Genomic DNA, 21,369 nt, shown 5'->3' with positions numbered 1-21,369 from the left:
CAGACCTACCACTGTCCTCTGCGTCATCAGATATATACACACACACACACACCTGAGCCTGCCTCAAACCCCCCAGTGTCTGTGCAACATGAGGAAACACGTCGACTATTCTGGTTTCCTTAACATCACTGTTTGATAAATAAGTTATTATTGGAACTAGACATCTGAAACTGGGAATCTGAAAGTTTGGCTGGGGTTTCGTTCGGCCAATTAAGTGTACACTTTTACAGGCATCTCAATGGCATTAACATATAACGTAACTTAAAACTAATACAGTTTTGCCTGATTTGATTTGTCAGCCTGATTTCTTTTTAGTCGTATGATTGATGTACTTTAGCACATTTATCTTTAAAGGTCGTTCCCTTTAATGAAACGCAACAAACGCAGTCCCTTGTTTAGAGCTCGTTTTAACATCACGGCATGCGCTGTTTCTTTCACACATATGGGTTCACGTCCTTGGAACCCACTGCGTTTTGTCCCTCCTGAGTTGTCGCTCCAGAATAAACCGTCCTTGAGTGTTTAGTGATGGCTGTTTCTGCCCAGTGATCTGGCTTTGCTCCTAAATTGCAGGGTTCTCACAGTCATGGAAAACCTGAAAATATAAGGGAATTGAAAATGGTCCATCTGAATGATGACTTAGTGATTCAGTCTGAATTTGAATGGTTTCTGTTTGTTGATGTTACTTATTCCCTTATCTGTATTTATTCATTCATTTTCATGAAATTCATTAGTCAAAAAGTGTGGGAACCCTGTAAAACACTCAATTTGCCTAACATTCATAGTTGTAATTTCAAGTTAAACATTTATGGTGAGGGTTTGTCATTAATAAGATAAGGAACTTTTCTATTTTAGGAAAGTCCCTCTGGATGAGGTCATTCACATTCACATGTTTTAAAGATGTCTATAAAAAGGTGGAATGTAGCTTTAAATTCCATACAGCTGCTACCGATTGGCAGGTGTCTCCGTTAGGGTGGAGCTTGTTTATAGTCTGCAAGAAGTACACCACATGTTTGGTTTCCAGTTTAACTTTCCACACAAGATGTTGACAAGAGCTTTACAGAGCTGAAGATCTACTGAACTTCCATCATTCCCAAGGTTCTACATGTCCTTGCCCCTTATGTGTTTAACTATTTTATTCTATTTTAATATGTTTTAAATTGTAGTTTATCCCTGTGATGCAAAGCTGAATTTTCGGCAGCCATTACTCTAGTCTTCAGTGTCACATGATCCTTCAGAAATCATTCTAATATTCTGAATTGGTGCTCAAACTTTTTTTTTTAATCATTATCTATGTTGAAAACAGTATAAAACCTTGGAACATTTCTTTGATGAATACAAAATTCAAAAGAACAGCATTTATTTGAAATTTAAATTGTAACATTGTTAAAGTCTTTACTGTCACTTTTGATTAATTTAATGTAAATGTGAACAGTAGTTCAACAATAGGTCAGTCCCTAACTTCTAGTGGAAGAAAAAATGTGGGATGTGAAAACTAGGAAGCCTCATTTTCATTCGGCACATTAAATATTCTGTCTGCACTGAGGTCCATGAAGCTGAGATGATTCACTCTTATTCAGCCTTCAGTTTAAAGAGACCATTTCATACTTCACCCTCAGAAAAGTGAAGGCCAAACCTTGGCGTCTGAAAATATAAATGGTTTAACTTGCTGTGTTGATGTTTACATTGAAATGTCGAGGGCAGAATGTATTGAAAACATCACAGCCAGTCTCATCATTTCCATGTCGCCACATCAAAGTTTCCCCTTCAGAGGAGGATTGTAAAATGTTTCATAGTGCACACTTTCGACAAGTTTCGAGTGAAAATTAGCAAAGGCAACGACAATTGATACTGAGCAGCCGCTGTCTGGCAGTGAAGTTGATGGCGCGATTATTAGTCTTGTGAGTAATAAACACATCAGAAGTGCAGAATGAATCATGGGACTTCACAGATGGCCTGTTCATTATTCAGCCACATTTCTGCCTCCGCCAGCCTCAGCCACATGGATTACAAACGTATGGATTGAGTGCATCAGACTGAATCACAACTACATTCAGTTAGCGGAGAGATGATTCAGCTGCATGAGACGCTAATCGAATAATGATTCATTTCACAAAGAGCTTCTGCTGCCATTGTGTTTGTTACTGAGTGAGAATGCATTAAGTGCAGAGAGGGATATGGATGACCGTTCAGCATTTTGTTTATTTGGTGTGTCTTCTAGTATTTATGAATAGATTTCCTCTGTGGTCTGTTTTCATTTAGGATAATTACCTCTGGAACAATACGGAGTCGGAAGAAACTGGATGTTGTAGTTGGATGACAGGATATTGCTATGTGTTTGCTGGGGCGTTGTAGGCGGTTACTTGCTTGCCTGAGTTTTCTTGAAGTTTCTGTGATATTATATTACAATTTTTTTCTATTATTGTCTGTCCATTGAAAATACTAAGATTAGTCACTTAAAAAAGTGATAGCCCACCTCAACTTCAAGCTGCACAATTGGTGAGGGACAAGTTACATGTGAGTATATTTTGCAATGCATCCCTAATATAGGGAAGCTCCGATCGATCGGCCGGAGAGCGGTATCGGCCGATAATCATATTTTATGACTCGATCGGTACTCACTACACTTGGCCGATCTCACGAACCGATCGCAATTTGATGACGTCAACGCGTGACGACATACATGATGCGTGGGTACATAAATGATTTGGCACCGCAGTCATGTCATCGCTGGTGTGGAAATGCTATGACGTTTTGAGAAACAATGAAAAATTCGCTGTTTGTCGTGTATGTTTTGCATGATTCATCTACACAGCAGATTCAGTGACGTTAGAGCTGATCTGCGCCTCACTGCACGCGTCTGCAGCACGTTACTGCTCCACGGCCACCGGAGCTGATCGTGGCCGCTCTAGTCAGTGCTTGTGTTTATCAGCCAGCCGTGGCACGTTTCTGAAGCACCTCTCCGCGCTGCTTGGTTAAAAATAGTCTTTTGTGAGTTGTCACAGCGTGGAGGACGGAACAAAAACAGAGGTTTCCCCAGTAACAGCTGTACACAAAGCAGCGCTGAGCTCACAAACGCTGCTTTATCAGGCATATAACATGCAAGATGAAATGAAAATCAGAAATACAGTGATATAAAAACACCCGCGCCTCATTTTGATTTTTAAACGTGCAGTACGTGCTCATGTTTATTCAACCAAGCCTTTTGGAAAATCCGTCAGTTTTGATATTGTGGTGAGCGCCACAAATAAATAAATGTATGGGAAACACATCCCACAGCACAACCACCTGAGCCCAACTTCAGTCTACTCATCACCTTAACTTTAACTGCGTTTGTAGCCGGTGCCATAGCCAGACTGGTAAACAAACACAGACCGGAAGTTAACTTCAGGCCAGGTGCGTGCGCCCATTGAAGCCGTCTATATAAAGCTTGAAGCATCAGAATCGGTATCAGCCGATCACCATGACAAGAAATCGTTACTCCGTATCGGCTGCAAAAATCCTGATCGGAGCATCCCTACCCTAATATCTTAGGTGCTTATACTGATGGTTAGGAATTTGAACACACATCTTAAGGAGTTACACTACCGTTCAAAACTCTTAAAATTAAAGGTTCTTGCAATGATGCCATAGAAACACAATTTTGTGTTTCCCAAAGAACATTTACCCACCCTCTGAAGGTACTTTGAAGAATGTGGGTAACCAAACAGTTGCTGGTAGCCACTGGAAAAAATACTATGGAAGTCACTACCAGCAACTTGAATCATGTTGTAGTTACATTATCAAGTTGACTAGTTAAAAAAACGTAAGAAATCGAGAATCGGTCAAACGTTTTGAAAAAAAAAAATCGAGATTTAAATTTTTTGCTATATTGCCCAGCCCTATTAGAGTTTGGAGTGTGTTCAAACTCCTAACCCTCAGTATGATTCCAAAACCAGTGAAATTTCACAGTTTGTAATACCACACTAAATACTAACAAAGATTTTTTTTGCTATTAATAGTTATGGTATTAATAGTTAATACCATTCTTTTTTTGTCAGTGTTGAATCAACATGGTACACGGTGTGCCTGTGCTTTTGACATCTTTATAAAATCGCATGAAATATTTATTCAGCATGTGCGGAGTATATTTCACACCCCATACGGGGGTAATGGAAAATACATTTCTCCTGCACTGTGCTCTTCACCTGAGCTTTCACTCCTTGGAGTTATTGATTGAATCCTCCAGCTTGTTCTTGACCGGGCAGATCTTCAGCCTGACTTTTTCTGCCCGTCCCACAGGTAGATGCGTAAGACTCAGGCCACACTCATTTATGCAAAAAGAAAAAGGTTATGTTGCTGAGCCCTGTGCACTTAGGGAATGCTGTTGCGAGTTCACTCAATGTCCCATGTGTGCCAGCGATTCAGTCGAGCTGGTTTGTTTGTGAGGTTTCAGCTTCGAATTTTTTGATACTGGCCTTTTAGCAAAAGTGATAAGTTTTTCTCTTTTTTTGCTCTCAATATAGAAGTTTTATTGTGTTGTGGATATACTGGAGGCAAGTGGTTATTGATTGTCTGGGTCTGAGTCTGGGTTTCAGTCCTTGTGGTGTTTGTTCGATTTGACAGCGCTGCCAATTTCTTTTCAGAGGAAATGAAATAGGCTGACATGGTTTAGAAGTTTCTTTAAATGATTAAAGGCCTTCATTTGTTTTGTTCTTTGTGCTGCTGCTTTAATAAAAGCGAATGGCATTTCGTCATTTCCATCAGTCTTTGCAGAGCAGATGGCCGGTCATCTGTGGCAACAGTCTTGCTGTGCACGATTACAGATTTCACATCATGGATGCTCTCCTGCGCTCCCTTCCTCTCATATCTCTCTTCAAAAATTACTAGTCTGTCCTGAGGGAAACGCTTCTATCAGCTTCATGTCAATCACAATCCGTCCATCATTCTGTGGTTTCTCTAGATATAATGTATCCAAGCAGTCAAAACATAGGGGTGAGATGTTGCACTTACAGTGAGGGCATGCGGGAGTTCAACCGGGCTGCAGGTGCGAAAAAGGAAGTGCTTGTTTTGAGCGTGTAATCCCTCTAGTTTGCTGTGTTGGTAGGATCAACACAAAGGGTCACTGTGGGAGTCCGGCCTTTTGGGCTGAAGAGATTTACCTGACATCTCCCTTGACAGAATCTCTAAAGTGCCACTATGGTTTATTTGCTCGAGACAATGAGGATGATGCTAATGAGCGAGTCAGAGATTGATTCACCAATGGCAAAGCACGGATTTCTGCTCCTGCTTGGTCTGTTGCACAGTAATGCTGCCGGTGCTATTAGAGCAGTTTAATTAGCAGGGATTTCCCTGTTCATACATGAGGAATAGGTATTAGCTGAGTCAGAGAACCGTAGTTGGATTTCTTCTGGAACTGGAAGCTGTACTGACGGCTGTATTGCTAATTTTGATGTGTTGGTCTCAGAAAAAAAAGGCAAAATAAAAATTGTCATTGTTTACTCACCCTTGTTTTCAAATAATAACTACTGTCCAAAGTTTAGACTTTTTGAAAATAAATTAATACTTTTATTCAGCAAGGATTAATCAAATGTGACAGTAAAGACTTGCATCACTGTCAAATATTATGCAGCATAACTCTTTTTAAAATTGTGATGATAAATGTTTCTTGAGCACCAAAAATGATTTCTGAAGGATTATGTGACACTGAAAACTGTAGTAATGGCAGCGGAAAATTCAGCTTTGCATCACAGGAATAAATTACAATTCACAATATTTAAATAGAAAACAGTTATTTTAAATGGTAATAATATTTCACAATATTACTGTAATTACTTTAAAAAAATTACCCTAGGCTTTTGAATGGTATATATAATTTATAGTAAAAAATGTAATATTTTAATTACATTTTAATAAATAATTAATTTACTTCATACTAAGTATAATTAAAATCTATTAACATATATACTGACATATCGCTTGAGTCACAAATTATAATTAGACTTTATCTGGAGTACTACTTGTGGACAATGCACATTTCTTAATATTAAGCCTAAAATGTGTTTTAATGTCACTATTGGTGAGAATTGTTTGATCTTTGAATAATATTGGTCTTTAAATGCAAGATATTTAAAATATACCTGAAGTATACTTGCAATAGTTCCACTCAAATATACTTTAGTAGATCTTTAATTGCACTTCAGCACTGCTTCCGCACAATTAAAGTGCATTAAGTGCAAAATTAGTTGTTCCAATTTAGCAGAATTTAAGTATACCAGTTTAGTATAATACAAGTAAAATTGCAGGGTATTTTTATTATTAGCACATAGATATGTAAATGTTTTTGTAGTATACTTAGCATGAAATAAATGCATTTCAGATACAGTACATTTTAGTATATTTGTTTTTCACTAGGGACACAAAATGCCACATTAAAGTTCTAATAAATAATCAGTTTTCTGAAATCACCCCCCTGAATGATATCGCTCAAATGAGAGAAAAGGTTTCTAATCAGCAATCAAGCACAGACTGTAGGCGATTTCACCTCCCTGAAATATATATACAGGGTGTTAATATGAGAGACTGGTGCCGTAGGGCTAAACCATCTTTCTGCTCCGCACTCCGTCTCAAACTGTCCTGTGATCAGAACACCTTACCGTCACACCTGGCACATGTGGCTCGCTGCCTGCAGGCTCCTGTTAGAAGAGTCAGAACCGATCTCATTAGGGCTTAATACTCAGCCGTACCTCAAGTGCTCAATACTTCATCTGCCTGGACACTCCGCTTTTTGATATCCTTCTGTTGAAAGTGTTAAGTGTTAAGACTTCCTTAAGTTTTCCACTTCGACTCTAATTTGGTGCTAGCCTGCAGCCTGTCGGGGTTTCATTTGTAAGTTGATCACAATCATGCCATTCCTCCTTATAATCCTGAGCTCCCTGATGAATAAATGTGGGGCTGAAATCAGTAGGCTTATGGAGTGTTTTAAGGTATAAGTAGAGAAGTGTGGCAGCTCTTGTAATCGTGCAGCAGGATGAGATGTTACACCTACAGCGAAGGGCAGCGCAGACCTCTGGAGCTCAGCTGAGCCAGCCGCAGGTGTGAAGTGGGAAGAGTTAAATGGCTGTTTGGAGCGGCTAATTCTTCCTGTTTCCTATGAGGGGAGGAATGGGCATCTGCAGGCAGGATCACAGCAAGGCCAGGCATGAGGAAAGGTTCGATAAGGGATTTCAAACTTTTGACCTGAACAGAATTACCTGACATCACCTCTCCATCATAGGTTTCTTTGCATGCCTCCAGTCACAGCAGACGTTTTGACATTTCTGCTCTAGATGCTTCGAATAACCTTCCTTAAAGCTATAGTTCACCCAAAAATGAAAATTGTCAGGATTTACTCACCCTCAAGTTGTTCCAAACCTGTATGATTTAATTTCTTCCACTGAACACAAAAGAAGATATTTTGAAGTATGTGGCTAACCAAGCAATTTCTGGTCCCGATTGACTTCAATCGTATTTTTTGTTCCGTACTGTATTTGGAGTCGGCCAGTCTCAAACGCTCACTTCAATAAAAACAGTAATGGTGTAAAATATTATTACTATGTAAAATAACAGTTTTCTATTTTAATATATTTTAATAATATATTCCTATGATGACACAGCTGAGTTTTTTCTCCAGTCTTCAGTATAACATGATCCTTCAAAAATCATTCTAATATGCTGAATTGATGTTCAAAAATAAACATTTTATTATCAATGTTGAAAAATGTCTTAATATTTATGTGGAAATTGTGATACATTTTTTTCTGGATTCTTTGAAGAATCGAAAGTAAAAAAATCTGGAAATTTTCTTTCACAACATTCTGCGTAAATTACTTTCTAATGTCACTTCTGATCAGTTTAATGAATAAAAGTATCAATTTCTTTCAAAATGTGTATATATACATGCATACATAGATACATACATACATACACACACGCACAGAATACCATTCAAAAGTTGGGGTCAGCCTTTTTTTTTGTCCTCGCTGCCTGCAGGCACTTGTTAGAAACAAGGTTACTTTATTCACCTGCATGTTATGAAATTGTAAAAATTTGTATAATGTCCCGACAACTCTTGAATATAATGAATGTAAATGAGGACTAAAGCACCAAAATAACACACAAAGCATCATAAGAATAGTCCGTATGACTCATGCACTGTTTTTGCAAGTCTTCTGAAGCCGATGGCTCTGTGTGATCTTTTCATTAAGTAATTTTTTTCTATTTTACAAAAATCTCTTAATGATTAATCCTTATTTCAAGTGCTTAGTGCTTCATGTGCCTGGACCGATATCCAGTGCACTTGAGGAAAGAGCCTTGAGTTCACCAGAACAGTTTTTAGATCATCTCATCTAATGCATTCAGGTTTAATTTGTTAAATTGATCTTGAGGCTGTCTGTCGCTCTGTCTGTCTCAGAATCCTAGGCTCCTTGGTGAAGATATGAGGTTATGAGATCAATAGGCATTAGTGGAGAAGTGCTGGGAATGGATGATCAGCCCCACACTTTTCCTTGATGTTTCTTTTAAAGTGCCGTGCCCTGATGCTCAGTCTGTGTTTGAGATTTTTTTTTTTCTTTTTCATGTGCATCTGTTTCTCTCCACAGAAAGAGCTGTGCAACATGATCCTGGACTGTTGTGCCCAGCAAAGAACATACGAGAAGTTCTTTGGTCTCCTAGCTGGGGTGAGCATGTCTTTCACTTTTTAAATTACTTTATTTTGCTTTATTAAAACTTTTTTAAATGTCATTTTGTAGTTGTATGTTAATTTTTAATATGTATATTGATTTTTTTTATCCATATATATATATATATATATATATATATGTATGTGTGTGTGTGTTTTTATTTATTATTTATTTACACTTTTTTGTATTTGTTTAGTTTGCATATTAATTTCATTATAAGATAAACTGTTTATTTTATATCTTATTTTAAATTTTTATATTTTATTTTACTATAAGTTAATTTTTAATTTATTTATTATTGTTCATTATTTTATTTATATATTTTTTTTCTTTAGTAATGTTATCATACGATTATTTATTTACTTTTGTTTAAATGTTAAAAGTTTTTTTTTAATTCATGGTTTATAAAATTATTTGATTGAAGTGTTTATTTATTTATAGATTTCAACATGACACAAGGCAGCATTATTTTCTCTCTAGATTTATGAATATATAAAGTGACATACACCTCATCTGCACTATTGGTGCAAGATCACAACAGTTGTGTTTGTTTCTTCATCTGATGTTTTCATCTTTTATGTAGAGGTTTTGCCTGCTGAAGAAAGAATATATGGAGAGTTTTGAAGCCATCTTCCAGGAACAGTATGAAACCATCCACCGGCTTGAAACCAACAAATTGCGTAACGTTGCTCGAATGTTTTCTCATCTCCTCTACACAGACTCCATTCCATGGAGTGTGAGTTACTTTTATCACTTCTTTCTTTACATTCACCACATCAACATTTAGACATGGCTAATAAACGAATGTGTCCTGTAAGCTGTAATTACGTTTTAGACAACAACACATCAATATAGCCAGACACATTATTGATTTCCTGATATATTTTTTTTCTTCAGGTCCTTGAATGCGTTAAAATGAGTGAAGACACAACGACGTCCTCCAGTCGAATCTTTGTGAAGATTTTGTTCCAGGAACTTTGTGCTTATATGGGTTTGCCAAAACTGAACGAGAGACTGAAGGACATGTAAGTGCTTTCCTTTGTGTTGCATTGAATACAGTTAATCGATAATTAATTAATGGACCATATCGTTTTGTTTATTCCTCAGGACTCTTCAGTCTTTCTTCGATGGTCTTTTCCCACGTGACAACCCGAGGAACACGAGATTTGCCATTAATTTCTTCACATCAATTGGCCTTGGAGGACTTACGTACGTACCTGTGAAATCTCTCCTTTTGGGTCGGCTCCAATTATTGAGAACAAATGCTTACTGCATTTTTTTTTTCTTTCAGGGATGAGTTGAGAGAACATCTGAAGAACGCTCCTAAGATGATCATGACCCAGAATCAGGAAGTGGAGTCATCTGATTCTTCCTCCTCTTCCTCTTCTTCTTCAGATTCCTCCTCATCTTCAGATTCCCCATCTGACAGCGACAGCAGTGACAGTGACTCGGATTCGTCCAGCGACTCAGACTCCTCCTCCAGCAGTGACAGCTCCTCAGGTATCAAAACCATCTGAATTATCAGTTTATTATCTGTTATGATTGGCTAACCTACTTTATTTGAAGTACTAAAATAATTTACGGAACTGTTAAGTGGAATCATATCCATAGTAGATTAAACTAGTTCTTTATAACTAAGGCTGCAGGATGTTGGAAAAAATTGACACTGCGATATTTTGTTTCTGTCATATTGTGATATGAAAAGAATACAGGACTTTTCTGTGAATTTGGAAAGAATGAATCGTTCTTAAATGATTGGGGTGATTTTGTTAAGGAGCATGTCTGCGTAGAAAAAAAAAAAATTATGTTTTGCTTTGTAAACTTTTTTTTGAGTGTGAACTATCCTTTTAGGGATGAACTATTGGAGAAATATTTGAAAAATGTTGGTATTGACACTTGGGGTTTCATTTTTATAAGAACCAGCTGAAACCTCTTTCAATAACCATAAAGTGAATAATAAATAAATATAAAAAAATAAAAAATCATATTAATTTAACTCTATAGTGCACTGTAAAATGATAATATTATCATTTACATATTAATTTCTTCAACCATCAAGCGTTTATATGCTTTGAAACGCAGCACTGTGTTCATTTACACGCAAACAGCTCATGATACGATGTTTCAGTTGCAATGAAACCAGCAGTGCATATATTGGATTAAATTACAGCCTTCACTATCACACTAAGCAATATTGTGATATGGATTTTATTTTGTTATATCATGCAGCCCTACTTTACTCCCAACTTGAACATTACTTTAATCTGCTCATGATTTTGTTGACATAACCAAAACTAAATGTCCCATTTTTATGGTTTAGATTGAATGGAAAGATTTGGATTGTTGATGTTACATTGTGTCTGCATTGTAGACTAAACTGTTGTATTGAACAAAAGCAGAGGCAATCCTGTTTTCCATCATAACTTTAAAACCTCATTAAGTGTGAAAGAAAGTGTGGCCATTGGCCCGGTGCCTAGTTATTCATGCCGTTCATGTCTGGACTTGACGTAAGATCTGTTTTGTGTTTGTGTTTGTTTTTCTTCCTTAATTATTCTGCTTGTTATGGAGTGTTTTCCCCCTCCCTTCCTGAGCTCTGATGACCGGTCACTCATCAGCCTGCACTTCAGGACAGAGTGTCCACTTTGTAGATCCCCATCACATAAATTCTCAAATTTGGCCAAAACTGGCTTTCAAATTCTGTTGTCAAGAATTTCCTGTAAGTTTCAGCTATTTAGGATCTCTGCAATAATGGAAAACCTGTAAAAATCAGAGCATTTTTAAAGTTTCCAGGCCTAGAAACAATATACATTTTTTTTCTTTTTTAGTTTTACTCTGTTTTAAAATATTTGTTTTATGAGTAGTCTATATAACATGAAAGTCATAGATTGATTGATCAATAGGGCAAAACCTTGATTTGTTTGATAGATCGAATTTCCAGGGCAGAAATATCTTCATCCCAGCCAGAAATTGCTCATAAATAGCTTGTTTTGAATTACGGGGTGATGACAAACACTGTTATAAACACTCCCCCTTCCAATCTGCATGCAGTTAGACACTTTTTGTGGTTTCGGCACTGTGTAAAAAGTGATTATAATTAGATTTGAGAACAGGCAGATTCTGACAGGAGTCTGTGAGCCGCAGCCATTCAAGTGCAGTAATTTGTTCTCGAGGCTGTTAATGAAGTTACATTTTTAGAAAAGATGTGATGTCAGGCCTCTCCAATCTCCTCTGCTACCGTTTAATGATTGTTAATTGATGTTTATTGCTGCTTTTCAAGGAAGACATACTTCCTGGTCTCTAACAGTTCCCTCATACGTGTGCATGTGCAAACATTTAACACTGCTCATTTTTTTTATAGGTGTAAACAAGTTAGTGTTTTGATCCTACTGGGTTTATTGAAATAGGCCAGATTGAGTGATGTAGGTTCATAAAATCTCTCACGGCTTGATCAGTTACAAACCCAGATTCTTAAATTATCAAATAATTTCATGGCTCACTCACTGAGTTGTTTTGAACTGTAACTGTGTTGTGTACTTAAAGCCAGTATGAAATGGAAATTCACCCATTTTAAATGCATGTTACTGATCTTACTGTGAATAATTTATCCATGCTATTTTTTATTGGATTTTTTTTTTACCTGTACATTTGAATCAACGTTTGAGTTTTTAAACTTCTAGTCAAACAACAGACTTCTCTCTGTTGACATACACCATGCTTGTCCAATCATTTCATCCATAAAAACCTTTCTTACAATCTGCTGCAAGCTCGCATTCAGATCTGCTTCCATCCAATCCAAAAAAATCTGTCGCTATTTGTTACATTGCAACTTAAAGGCCAGTATATAAATGTAAAGTTGGAATCACATATGGAAGAATATGTGAGAAAAGATCTGTTTGTTATTGTTACATCATAACTTTAAGGCCAGTGCGTAATCGCAAACGTGGAATCGGATATGGAAGAAAATGTCTGTTGCTATTTAAGATGTATCGCAACTTTTAAGACTAGTGCGGAATCGCAAGTGGAATCAGAAATGGAAAATATTGAGGAAAAGATATGTCGCTATTAAAGTTGCATCATGACAAATCAGACAGGAGAGTAGATTAACTTTGGTGGACTTAAAAATTATGTGTATTGACGTCTTTCTGCAGTTGAAATAAAATGCTGTCTGATGTTCATTCTTGTTTTTTTCATGCTTTAAGTAAATACGAAAAGATGATCGGTTCACATGTGCCGCTTGGACTATTAAGGCAATACAGTGATCTGTCACAACACATTAAAGAGCCACAAAACGGTATTTATTGTTTGAATTCCTAAAAAAACGGCAAAATTTGAATGCTGAGACCTTATTTCATATCTAAAGTAACCTGCTCTGTCTTGTCTGTCGGTGTGTTGTTCGTTTCCTCTTTGCTCCACGATGTATTTTTTACTACGTGAGAACATGTAGTGTGAGAAAGGCATGGCTTGTCGGACATAGCAACAGTTAGGCCTGTCACGATAGCAACTTTTTGTTGTGCGATATATTGCCCCAGAAATAATTGCGATAAGCGATATTATTGTCATTTTAAAGACCATTTTATGCCACTGAATATATAATCATAATGCAACAGCATAATAATGCAAGAAGGCCTACACACTTCCAAATGACAACAAACTTTCAATTTTTAAGAATATTTAGATCATGGAGATTAAGTATCAAAATATAAGATACCTTAAAAAACCTGAATAAATAGTAAATAAACATTTTCTAAATAAAAGTGCAAAGTAACAAGTAGAAAAAAAGAAAAATGCACAAAGAACTTGTATGGAGATTTTTCCATCTACAGATGTTTCCCTGACCTTTTCTCTGTAAATTAAGGATGCACACTATTGCTGAAAAACACAATCACTACTTAGCTGTCAGATGCCTGTATGCACAAAGACACAGATCCCTAAACAAGACCATATCTGCAGATGAAACTTTGTTTGTAGAAGCATTTTTTACATTTGAACTAGCACCTCATGACTACACCACGTTATGTACGAGAAGCTGCAAAAGACATGCGCAAGTGGAATGTACAAAACATGGTGACATTAATTTTTAAGTAAATATGATGGGCGATATATTGCATCACCAAAAATTATTGAAGTCATGTACATATATTGCGCGATAAGTCGATATATTGATGATTGCGACAGGCCTAGCAACAGTAACTAAGGAGGGCAGGCTTTTGCAAAGGGGCAATTGCCATGCCAGCTTGTTACTATAAACAAAAGCCTGCAACGCTTGCCCCGCCTCCGGGTCTTCTGATTGGTCCGTTGATTTGGAACAGACATTGATGAGTACTGCTGCATGTAAAAGTTGAAATTCGTTTAACTTGACACAGCGTCTTAAGAATGCGGCACTCATGTGCAAGACACTGGAAAAGACGCATGATATGAGCGCAACGGTCATACACGTCTTGTCTAGTGCATGTTTACATAGAAAAACAATAGAAAAGTTGTGTATTAGAATGGAAGAATGAGTTCTTTGTGAATGGCTTCTAAGGCATAAGGTATAATTGCAAAAGTGCAATCAGAACCAGAATTCCAGATTTATGTTTGGTTCCTCCGAATACTTACGAAATTCTTCTTTCCCTTCACAGACTCAAGGCATAAGAAGGCCTCGGGCAAGAAGGAGGACAAGAACAAGGAAAAGAAGAGGTCCAGCAAGGCAGCAAACCAGCCATCTCCTCTGGAGGAGCGGCCCAGCAAGAGACATGAGAACCGGCGGCAAGACGGCAGCAACGAGGACCGCCGCGGATCCGACAAGCACCACAGAGATTCTCGCCGCTGGGGACATGAGGACGAGTCGCCCCCTGCTCGACAGCGAGGAGAACCTGAGCGTGGGAGAGGACATAAAGAGCAGCAGCACCACAGGCACGCCCTGGACCACGAGGACCGACAGCCGGATTCACGAAGGCACAAGGACGACGGCAAAAACTCCAGAGCAGACAAGGACAAAGATAGACGCAGAAGCAGAGAGAAGGAGCCTCTGCAGCGGAGCCGGGACAGGTCAGAGTCACGAGAGAGGAGCCGCAAAGAGATAGACTCCAGGGACTCGTACAAGAATGGCTTGGAGAGGGTGGACAAAGAGAACAGGCATTCTAACAGAGACAAAGAGTCCAGGAGGAAAGACGAGAGGAGCAGGGATAGCTCACCGAGGAGACACCGATAGACACAGAATAAGATCATGATATCGTACCAGTTTTGAGCCGTTCCTCGTTCACTGTGGCTTTCACCCATGTGCTTTTGCTTAGCCTCTGTGTTGTTATACAGTAAAACATAATGATTTTTGAGCTGTTGTTAAAAGGACTCATGTGGAAATGTACCGTACATGCGCTGATGCTGTGTAAGGTGTTCCTGAAACAATTTTAGCAGTTAAACGAAGCTGTGTTCATATTGTTGGGGGCATTTTGTATTTTATGTATACTTGCCCAACAGTATTTTTGCTGTTTTGGAAGAAATTGGTAAAAGCAAAATTAAAGATGACATTTGCTATAAATTTAAAAGGTTCACTGTGATTATTAAAGCCGCAGTCGATTCAAACTAGTTAGGAAAAATATTAAAGATGTATTGTGATGATTTTGCTAGCAATATAAGATATATAAACGTCTGTTCAAAAGTTTTCGGGTCAGTAAAATTTTTTTTTTTATTTGCTCAAAAATATTTTTTTTTTTTATTCCTGTGATGCAAAGCTGAATTTTCAGTGTCACATGATCCTTCAGAAATTATTCTAAAATGCTGATTAAGAAACATTTCTTATCAATGTTGAAAGCAGTTGTGCCGCTTAATATTTTTGATAATCAGCTTTCTGATATTACATTTTTAATATCAGTGCATCCCTAAGCAAATATGGTATTTCGAAGGTTGATTCTTTTGTAAGTTTCAAAATGATTCAATTTGCAGATTCACTTGGCAATGTTTATATAAATAAAATACTGCTTTTGAATGAAAAATGTCATATATCTTGGTACCCATTTAATGATGGTTATCAAGAGATGCATGTTTCAGTATTTCACCCACCCCTAACTGTTCTGATTTTCATTTTACAGTTAATATTTAAAAAAAAAAAAAGGGGTTTATGTCTCTAGCTTTTCTATCTCAGTTCGTAGCTCATGTCAGTGTTAGAGCTTAATCAAGTAACATTTCTGTAGTACACAGTCTGTTCGGTGTTGCACCTAGTGTAATGCGAATTCTGTCACATCTCATTTCAGATGCACTGCAATTTCATCGCAGTGTTTCAAACAGCACGCCGGCATTGGACGAGAAGCTACTTTGCTTTCGCTGATTTCTGCCGTGCTGCCTTATAGGATTCACATCTGCTGTGACCTTCAGGGGTAACTGAGCCTAGACTGCATAAGTGAAGCCCGATATAGAAACAGCCCTTTTCTTTGTAGCCAATGTTAATGGGATGCAGGACAAGCCCACTGGGATTGTAAAGCAGCGAAACGCATATGAATTAAAGGTCATCAATAGTGAGCTGCCAGTCATTTCAGAGAGGAAGAATCCCAGGTTTGCTGTATGATACAAAAACTATTTTTGGTAAAAATATGCCCCAGACATCATCTTGTGAGATTTTTTTTTTTTTTTTGAGTCGTATCTGTTTTTAAAAGAGAATAACAATCAACATACTCAAGTAGCTCTATGACATTAATAACTAATGACTTTCTTGTTTCTGCACTTAAATGTCTTGTTTATCATCAGTTTCTGAGAGTGAAGTTTGAAGTTTCTTGAGACAGGCTCTTGACAGTGTCAGAGTACAAGAACTTGATTCTCTCTACAAGAGAAGTGGAAGAGTGCACTGGAGGGAAAAGCTTGCCTGTTTCATTATCAGTGGAGCAAGAGATAGACCTGTTATTTCCAACTCCTTCGACACCACACTGTCAGAGTCGCTTCTGGAAAAGCTCCTTCTTCGTCACCAGCATCTCTGCAGGAATTTTGCACTTTGGTATCACGAGACATTTTTGTAAGCAGACCCCTTCCATTCACAGCTAACTGCCAATTTGCACACCTGACTCAAGATTCACTTTGCTCCATGTGGTCTTTATTGCAGAACGTTTGGTTTTTGTGCATATATGCATCAGATCTTCTTCTGTTGGTGTCAGTTAAGTCAGCATTTATATACATAAATGCATTTTTGTGGTTATTATAGGTTGTGAAATGAGATGAGATAGTTGAGTACATTTAGAGATGTGGGAATAGCAGCTTTCATCAGACCTGACTCAATCCTGGGACTCACGAGATAGACTTGATACCAACATCCGATGTAAGATTCATGCATCCATGTCTATTAAAGGAATAGTTCACTCAAAAACGTACAAATGTTGCCACCCTCAACCCATCTAAGATGTACAGTAGATAAGTTTGTTGCTTTATTGGAGCAACAGATTTGGAGAAATTTAGCATTATTTCACTTGCTCACTTGCTGGATCCTCTGGAGTGAATGGGTGCCGTCAGAATGAGAGTCCAAACAGTTGATAAAAACATCACAATAATCCACATGACTCCAGTCCATCTGTCCAGATGCTTTTTAACTTCAAACCACTGCTTCTGGCTAATATGCTATGAGTCCTATCTATAATATTGCTAAAAGCCATATTGTCTGAATCAGGAGAGGAATATGCACAGATCAAGCACTATTTACAAGCAAAAACGGTCCAAGAGAGTTCTAAACAAATATGTCGGATTTGTTTCTTACAGACACACAGCTTTTTCCTTTACAAGATGTTAATTGATAGACTGGAGTGGTGTGGATTATTGTTTTTATCAGCTGTTTGGACTCTCATTCTGACGGCACCCATTCACTGCAGAGGATCCATTGGTGAGCAATGTCGAATTTCTCCAAATCTGTTGAAAAACCCAAACTCATCTACATATTGGATGGCCTGAGGGTGAGTAAATTGTCAGCAATTTTTCATTTTTGGGTGAACTCTTCCTTTAATCTCTGTGCATGCATGTTTTTATTTAGGATTATTAATGGAAAAATTAATTTACACCTACCACTCTCATCTACCTCCTGCTGCTACAGACATCCCGCTGAAAAACGTGGCCCGTGTATTTCATACTCTTGCTGTCAGTGTGAGAATGGGCAGTACTGTGAATGCCTGGAAAGAAAATATCTCTATGAATGGAAGCTCTGCCCAGCGTCACCACAGGAAGGGAATGGACGGGTGGAGTTCAGTGTGGGTGCTTCCTCATACCCTGTTTTTAAATTCTAAAATAGAATTTTTGTAGATTACTATTACTGTAGCGTGCAATTAGGGGTCTATACATTCTGGCAGACCATCTCGCCACAGCAGACATCTTAAACTTCATTCAAACCTTGTTTACTGAAGTCTAACTTGACTCAAGCTGCCCCCGCTTAAAGAATGAGAGCCATTGGTTTTATTAGGGAATTCTTGGGTTGCAGATGTTCAAAGATGGTTCTTCTATCCAGATCTTTCTTTCCATCCTGTAAAATAGAGCAAAATTTTGATAAATTCTTATTTTAAATCTGAAACTTCATATATCATGCCCAGCACCATTGCTTAAATTTATGTAACCAGGACAATTGTTATGGATGGGCCCAGGATAACATTCCCAGTTGTCCTTCCATGGAGAGAGAGAGAGAGAGAGAAATCAGTTCACAAAAAGGGTAGTGTATTTATTTATTATTTTTAAGACTTTAGTTGTATAATATTTATAAGTTATTTTCTTTGATCACTTTATCTTACGTTTTGTTTAATTTTGTTAGGATGGTATTAAATAGTAAAGGCATAGCAATATCCCAATACATATCCCAATATAAACAGTTTATTATTATTATTTATTTATTGGCATATAATTGCAAAATGATTGCTTCCCATAGGGAGACTGAGAGGAAGGCAGTGTACAGACAGTGAAAGTAGGGCATACAGTGAATGGGTGCCGTCAGAATGAGAGTCCAAACAGTTGATAAAAACATCACAATAATCCACATGACTCCAGTCCATCTGTCCAGATGCTTTTTAACTTCAAACCACTGCTTCTGGCTAATATGCTATGAGTCCTATCTATAATATTGCTAAAAGCCATATTGTCTGAATCAGGAGAGGAATATGCACAGATCAAGCACTATTTACAAGCAAAAACGGTCCAAGAGAGTTCTAAACAAATATGTCGGATTTGTTTCTTACAGACACACAGCTTTTTCCTTTACAAGATGTTAATTGATAGACTGGAGTGGTGTGGATTATTGTTTTTATCAGCTGTTTGGACTCTCATTCTGACGGCACCCATTCACTGCAGAGGATCCATTGGTGAGCAATGTCGAATTTCTCCAAATCTGTTGAAAAACCCAAACTCATCTACATATTGGATGGCCTGAGGGTGAGTAAATTGTCAGCAATTTTTCATTTTTGGGTGAACTCTTCCTTTAATCTCTGTGCATGCATGTTTTTATTTAGGATTATTAATGGAAAAATTAATTTACACCTACCACTCTCATCTACCTCCTGCTGCTACAGACATCCCGCTGAAAAACGTGGCCCGTGTATTTCATACTCTTGCTGTCAGTGTGAGAATGGGCAGTACTGTGAATGCCTGGAAAGAAAATATCTCTATGAATGGAAGCTCTGCCCAGCGTCACCACAGGAAGGGAATGGACGGGTGGAGTTCAGTGTGGGTGCTTCCTCATACCCTGTTTTTAAATTCTAAAATAGAATTTTTGTAGATTACTATTACTGTAGCGTGCAATTAGGGGTCTATACATTCTGGCAGACCATCTCGCCACAGCAGACATCTTAAACTTCATTCAAACCTTGTTTACTGAAGTCTAACTTGACTCAAGCTGCCCCCGCTTAAAGAATGAGAGCCATTGGTTTTATTAGGGAATTCTTGGGTTGCAGATGTTCAAAGATGGTTCTTCTATCCAGATCTTTCTTTCCATCCTGTAAAATAGAGCAAAATTTTGATAAATTCTTATTTTAAATCTGAAACTTCATATATCATGCCCAGCACCATTGCTTAAATTTATGTAACCAGGACAATTGTTATGGATGGGCCCAGGATAACATTCCCAGTTGTCCTTCCATGGAGACTTCCATGGAGAGAGAGAGAGAGAGAGAAATCAGTTCACAAAAAGGGTAGTGTATTTATTTATTATTTTTAAGACTTTAGTTGTATAATATTTATAAGTTATTTTCTTTGATCACTTTATCTTACGTTTTGTTTAATTTTGTTAGGATGGTATTAAATAGTAAAGGCATAGCAATATCCCAATACATATCCCAATATAAACAGTTTATTATTATTATTTATTTATTGGCATATAATTGCAAAATGATTGCTTCCCATAGGGAGACTGAGAGGAAGGCAGTGTACAGACAGTGAAAGTAGGGCATACAGTATGTGCTCTCAGGTAGCTCTGCCCCTGAGGTATCGGGGTGAGCATGCGTGATTTCTAACGCGAATTTACGAATGCTATATAAATACTATGGCGAAGTTTCTGTTTATGAATATCACTCACGCCGTGCTGATGTCGTGTGGCTGCCATCCAATAGCGAAGGAGCACTTCGTGAATATTAATGACACCACGCTGACGTTCTAGTTAACTCTCCAATGGCGAAATGCCAGTGGTGAATATTAATTAGTTTAGGTGGACGTTGTTTAGTACCCTGCCAATGGCGAAGGCTTGTGTCATGAATAATACTGCAGTAGCCATCGCCATAGTAGGATTCGTTAACTCGAGTCGGGACGCGGCGCATCGCCTCACAGTCCGTGTGCGCCGTGCAACCTGCAACACTGAGTTACGCCAAGTCTGTTCAAGTTTACCGGCAAACATCGGCTGTTCAGGTGAGTGAACCTCAGGAGAATTCATATGCAAATGTGTTTTTGACGGCTTTAATACTGACAACCGCTCAGTCTACCACAACTTCATTTTAGTGAGAGAAAGCCAGCAACTTGAAGCATCAAGCCAGTATTTGATATTCCATCTCCTGTGTGTGATTTATTAATGTGTTAGATAGAAATCTCGCGTAAACGCGTCTTTCTTCAACGTTTTTGGAATCTCTTTGCGTAACCAGAGCGCATATTTCATTAACAACTTTGGCAAACACTTTCACCTTAACGTTACCTGTTCGCGCCGCTTTCTAATTCAGCGTCCAAGCAGTTGTCATTCAGTGATGGCAATAAAACAAACAAACAATAAGTTTACGCTGGTAGCGAATAAGGTTTTGAGAGAGTTTCTCCGTATAACAGTCGTTTATAAGGCTTAAAGGGCCAGTTCACTTATAAAACAAAAGACTGTCATGATTTACCTATCATCATACAGTTCAAAATTACTTACTTTCTTTCGCTGAAGAATGTACTGTAATGTAGTCCATATGACTCGTATTCTATATTCCAGATTTTCATAAGACATGATAGCTTGCTGGACAAACAATTTAAGTTGTTATTCACTGATAATCTTGAATTGTGTCCTTGTCATTTGAGAAGTACAATGTCCGATTGATGGATAAATGATTCGTTTGAATCGGATCTTCTCAATTGTACTGTAAAAAGGATTCGTTCACGAATCAAACTGATCCGCATCTTTTATTTTTTGAGAAAAACATTTAGTTAAATAATAAAAACACAAAAATATTATTAATAAATATGATTAAAATAAACAATATTTATAAATAAATATACAATTAAA

The 21,369-nt window shown here is 37.7% G+C and overlaps 2 protein-coding genes across 2 annotated transcripts in view; both read left to right on the top strand.

Annotated features, from left to right (window-relative positions):
* The window catches only part of LOC107699014 (pre-mRNA-splicing factor CWC22 homolog), a 65,547-nt gene extending 50,209 nt beyond the window's left edge, over window positions 1–15,338 (top strand). The window contains exons 16-21 of the mRNA XM_016500165.1: window positions 8,616–8,693; window positions 9,280–9,432; window positions 9,594–9,721; window positions 9,804–9,905; window positions 9,988–10,196; window positions 14,318–15,338. Coding sequence (XP_016355651.1) covers window positions 8,616–8,693; window positions 9,280–9,432; window positions 9,594–9,721; window positions 9,804–9,905; window positions 9,988–10,196; window positions 14,318–14,889 — 1,242 coding nt within the window. The 3' untranslated portion in view covers window positions 14,890–15,338. The remainder of the gene's footprint in view (window positions 1–8,615; window positions 8,694–9,279; window positions 9,433–9,593; window positions 9,722–9,803; window positions 9,906–9,987; window positions 10,197–14,317) is intronic.
* Window positions 15,339–20,425: 5,087 nt separating this feature from the next.
* LOC107699013 (zinc finger protein 385B-like) overlaps window positions 20,426–21,369 on the top strand; it is a 152,532-nt gene continuing 151,588 nt past the window's right edge. Inside the window, exon 1 of the mRNA XM_016500164.1 lies at window positions 20,426–20,525. The gene's annotated coding sequence lies outside the window, so the exon portion shown is untranslated. The remainder of the gene's footprint in view (window positions 20,526–21,369) is intronic.

This window comes from Sinocyclocheilus anshuiensis, unplaced genomic scaffold (assembly GCF_001515605.1).
Source record: "Sinocyclocheilus anshuiensis isolate Anshui unplaced genomic scaffold, SAMN03320099.WGS_v1.1 scaffold18, whole genome shotgun sequence".
Lineage (NCBI taxonomy): Eukaryota > Metazoa > Chordata > Actinopteri > Cypriniformes > Cyprinidae > Sinocyclocheilus > Sinocyclocheilus anshuiensis.
This window is presented reverse-complemented; position numbering and strand designations above follow the sequence as displayed.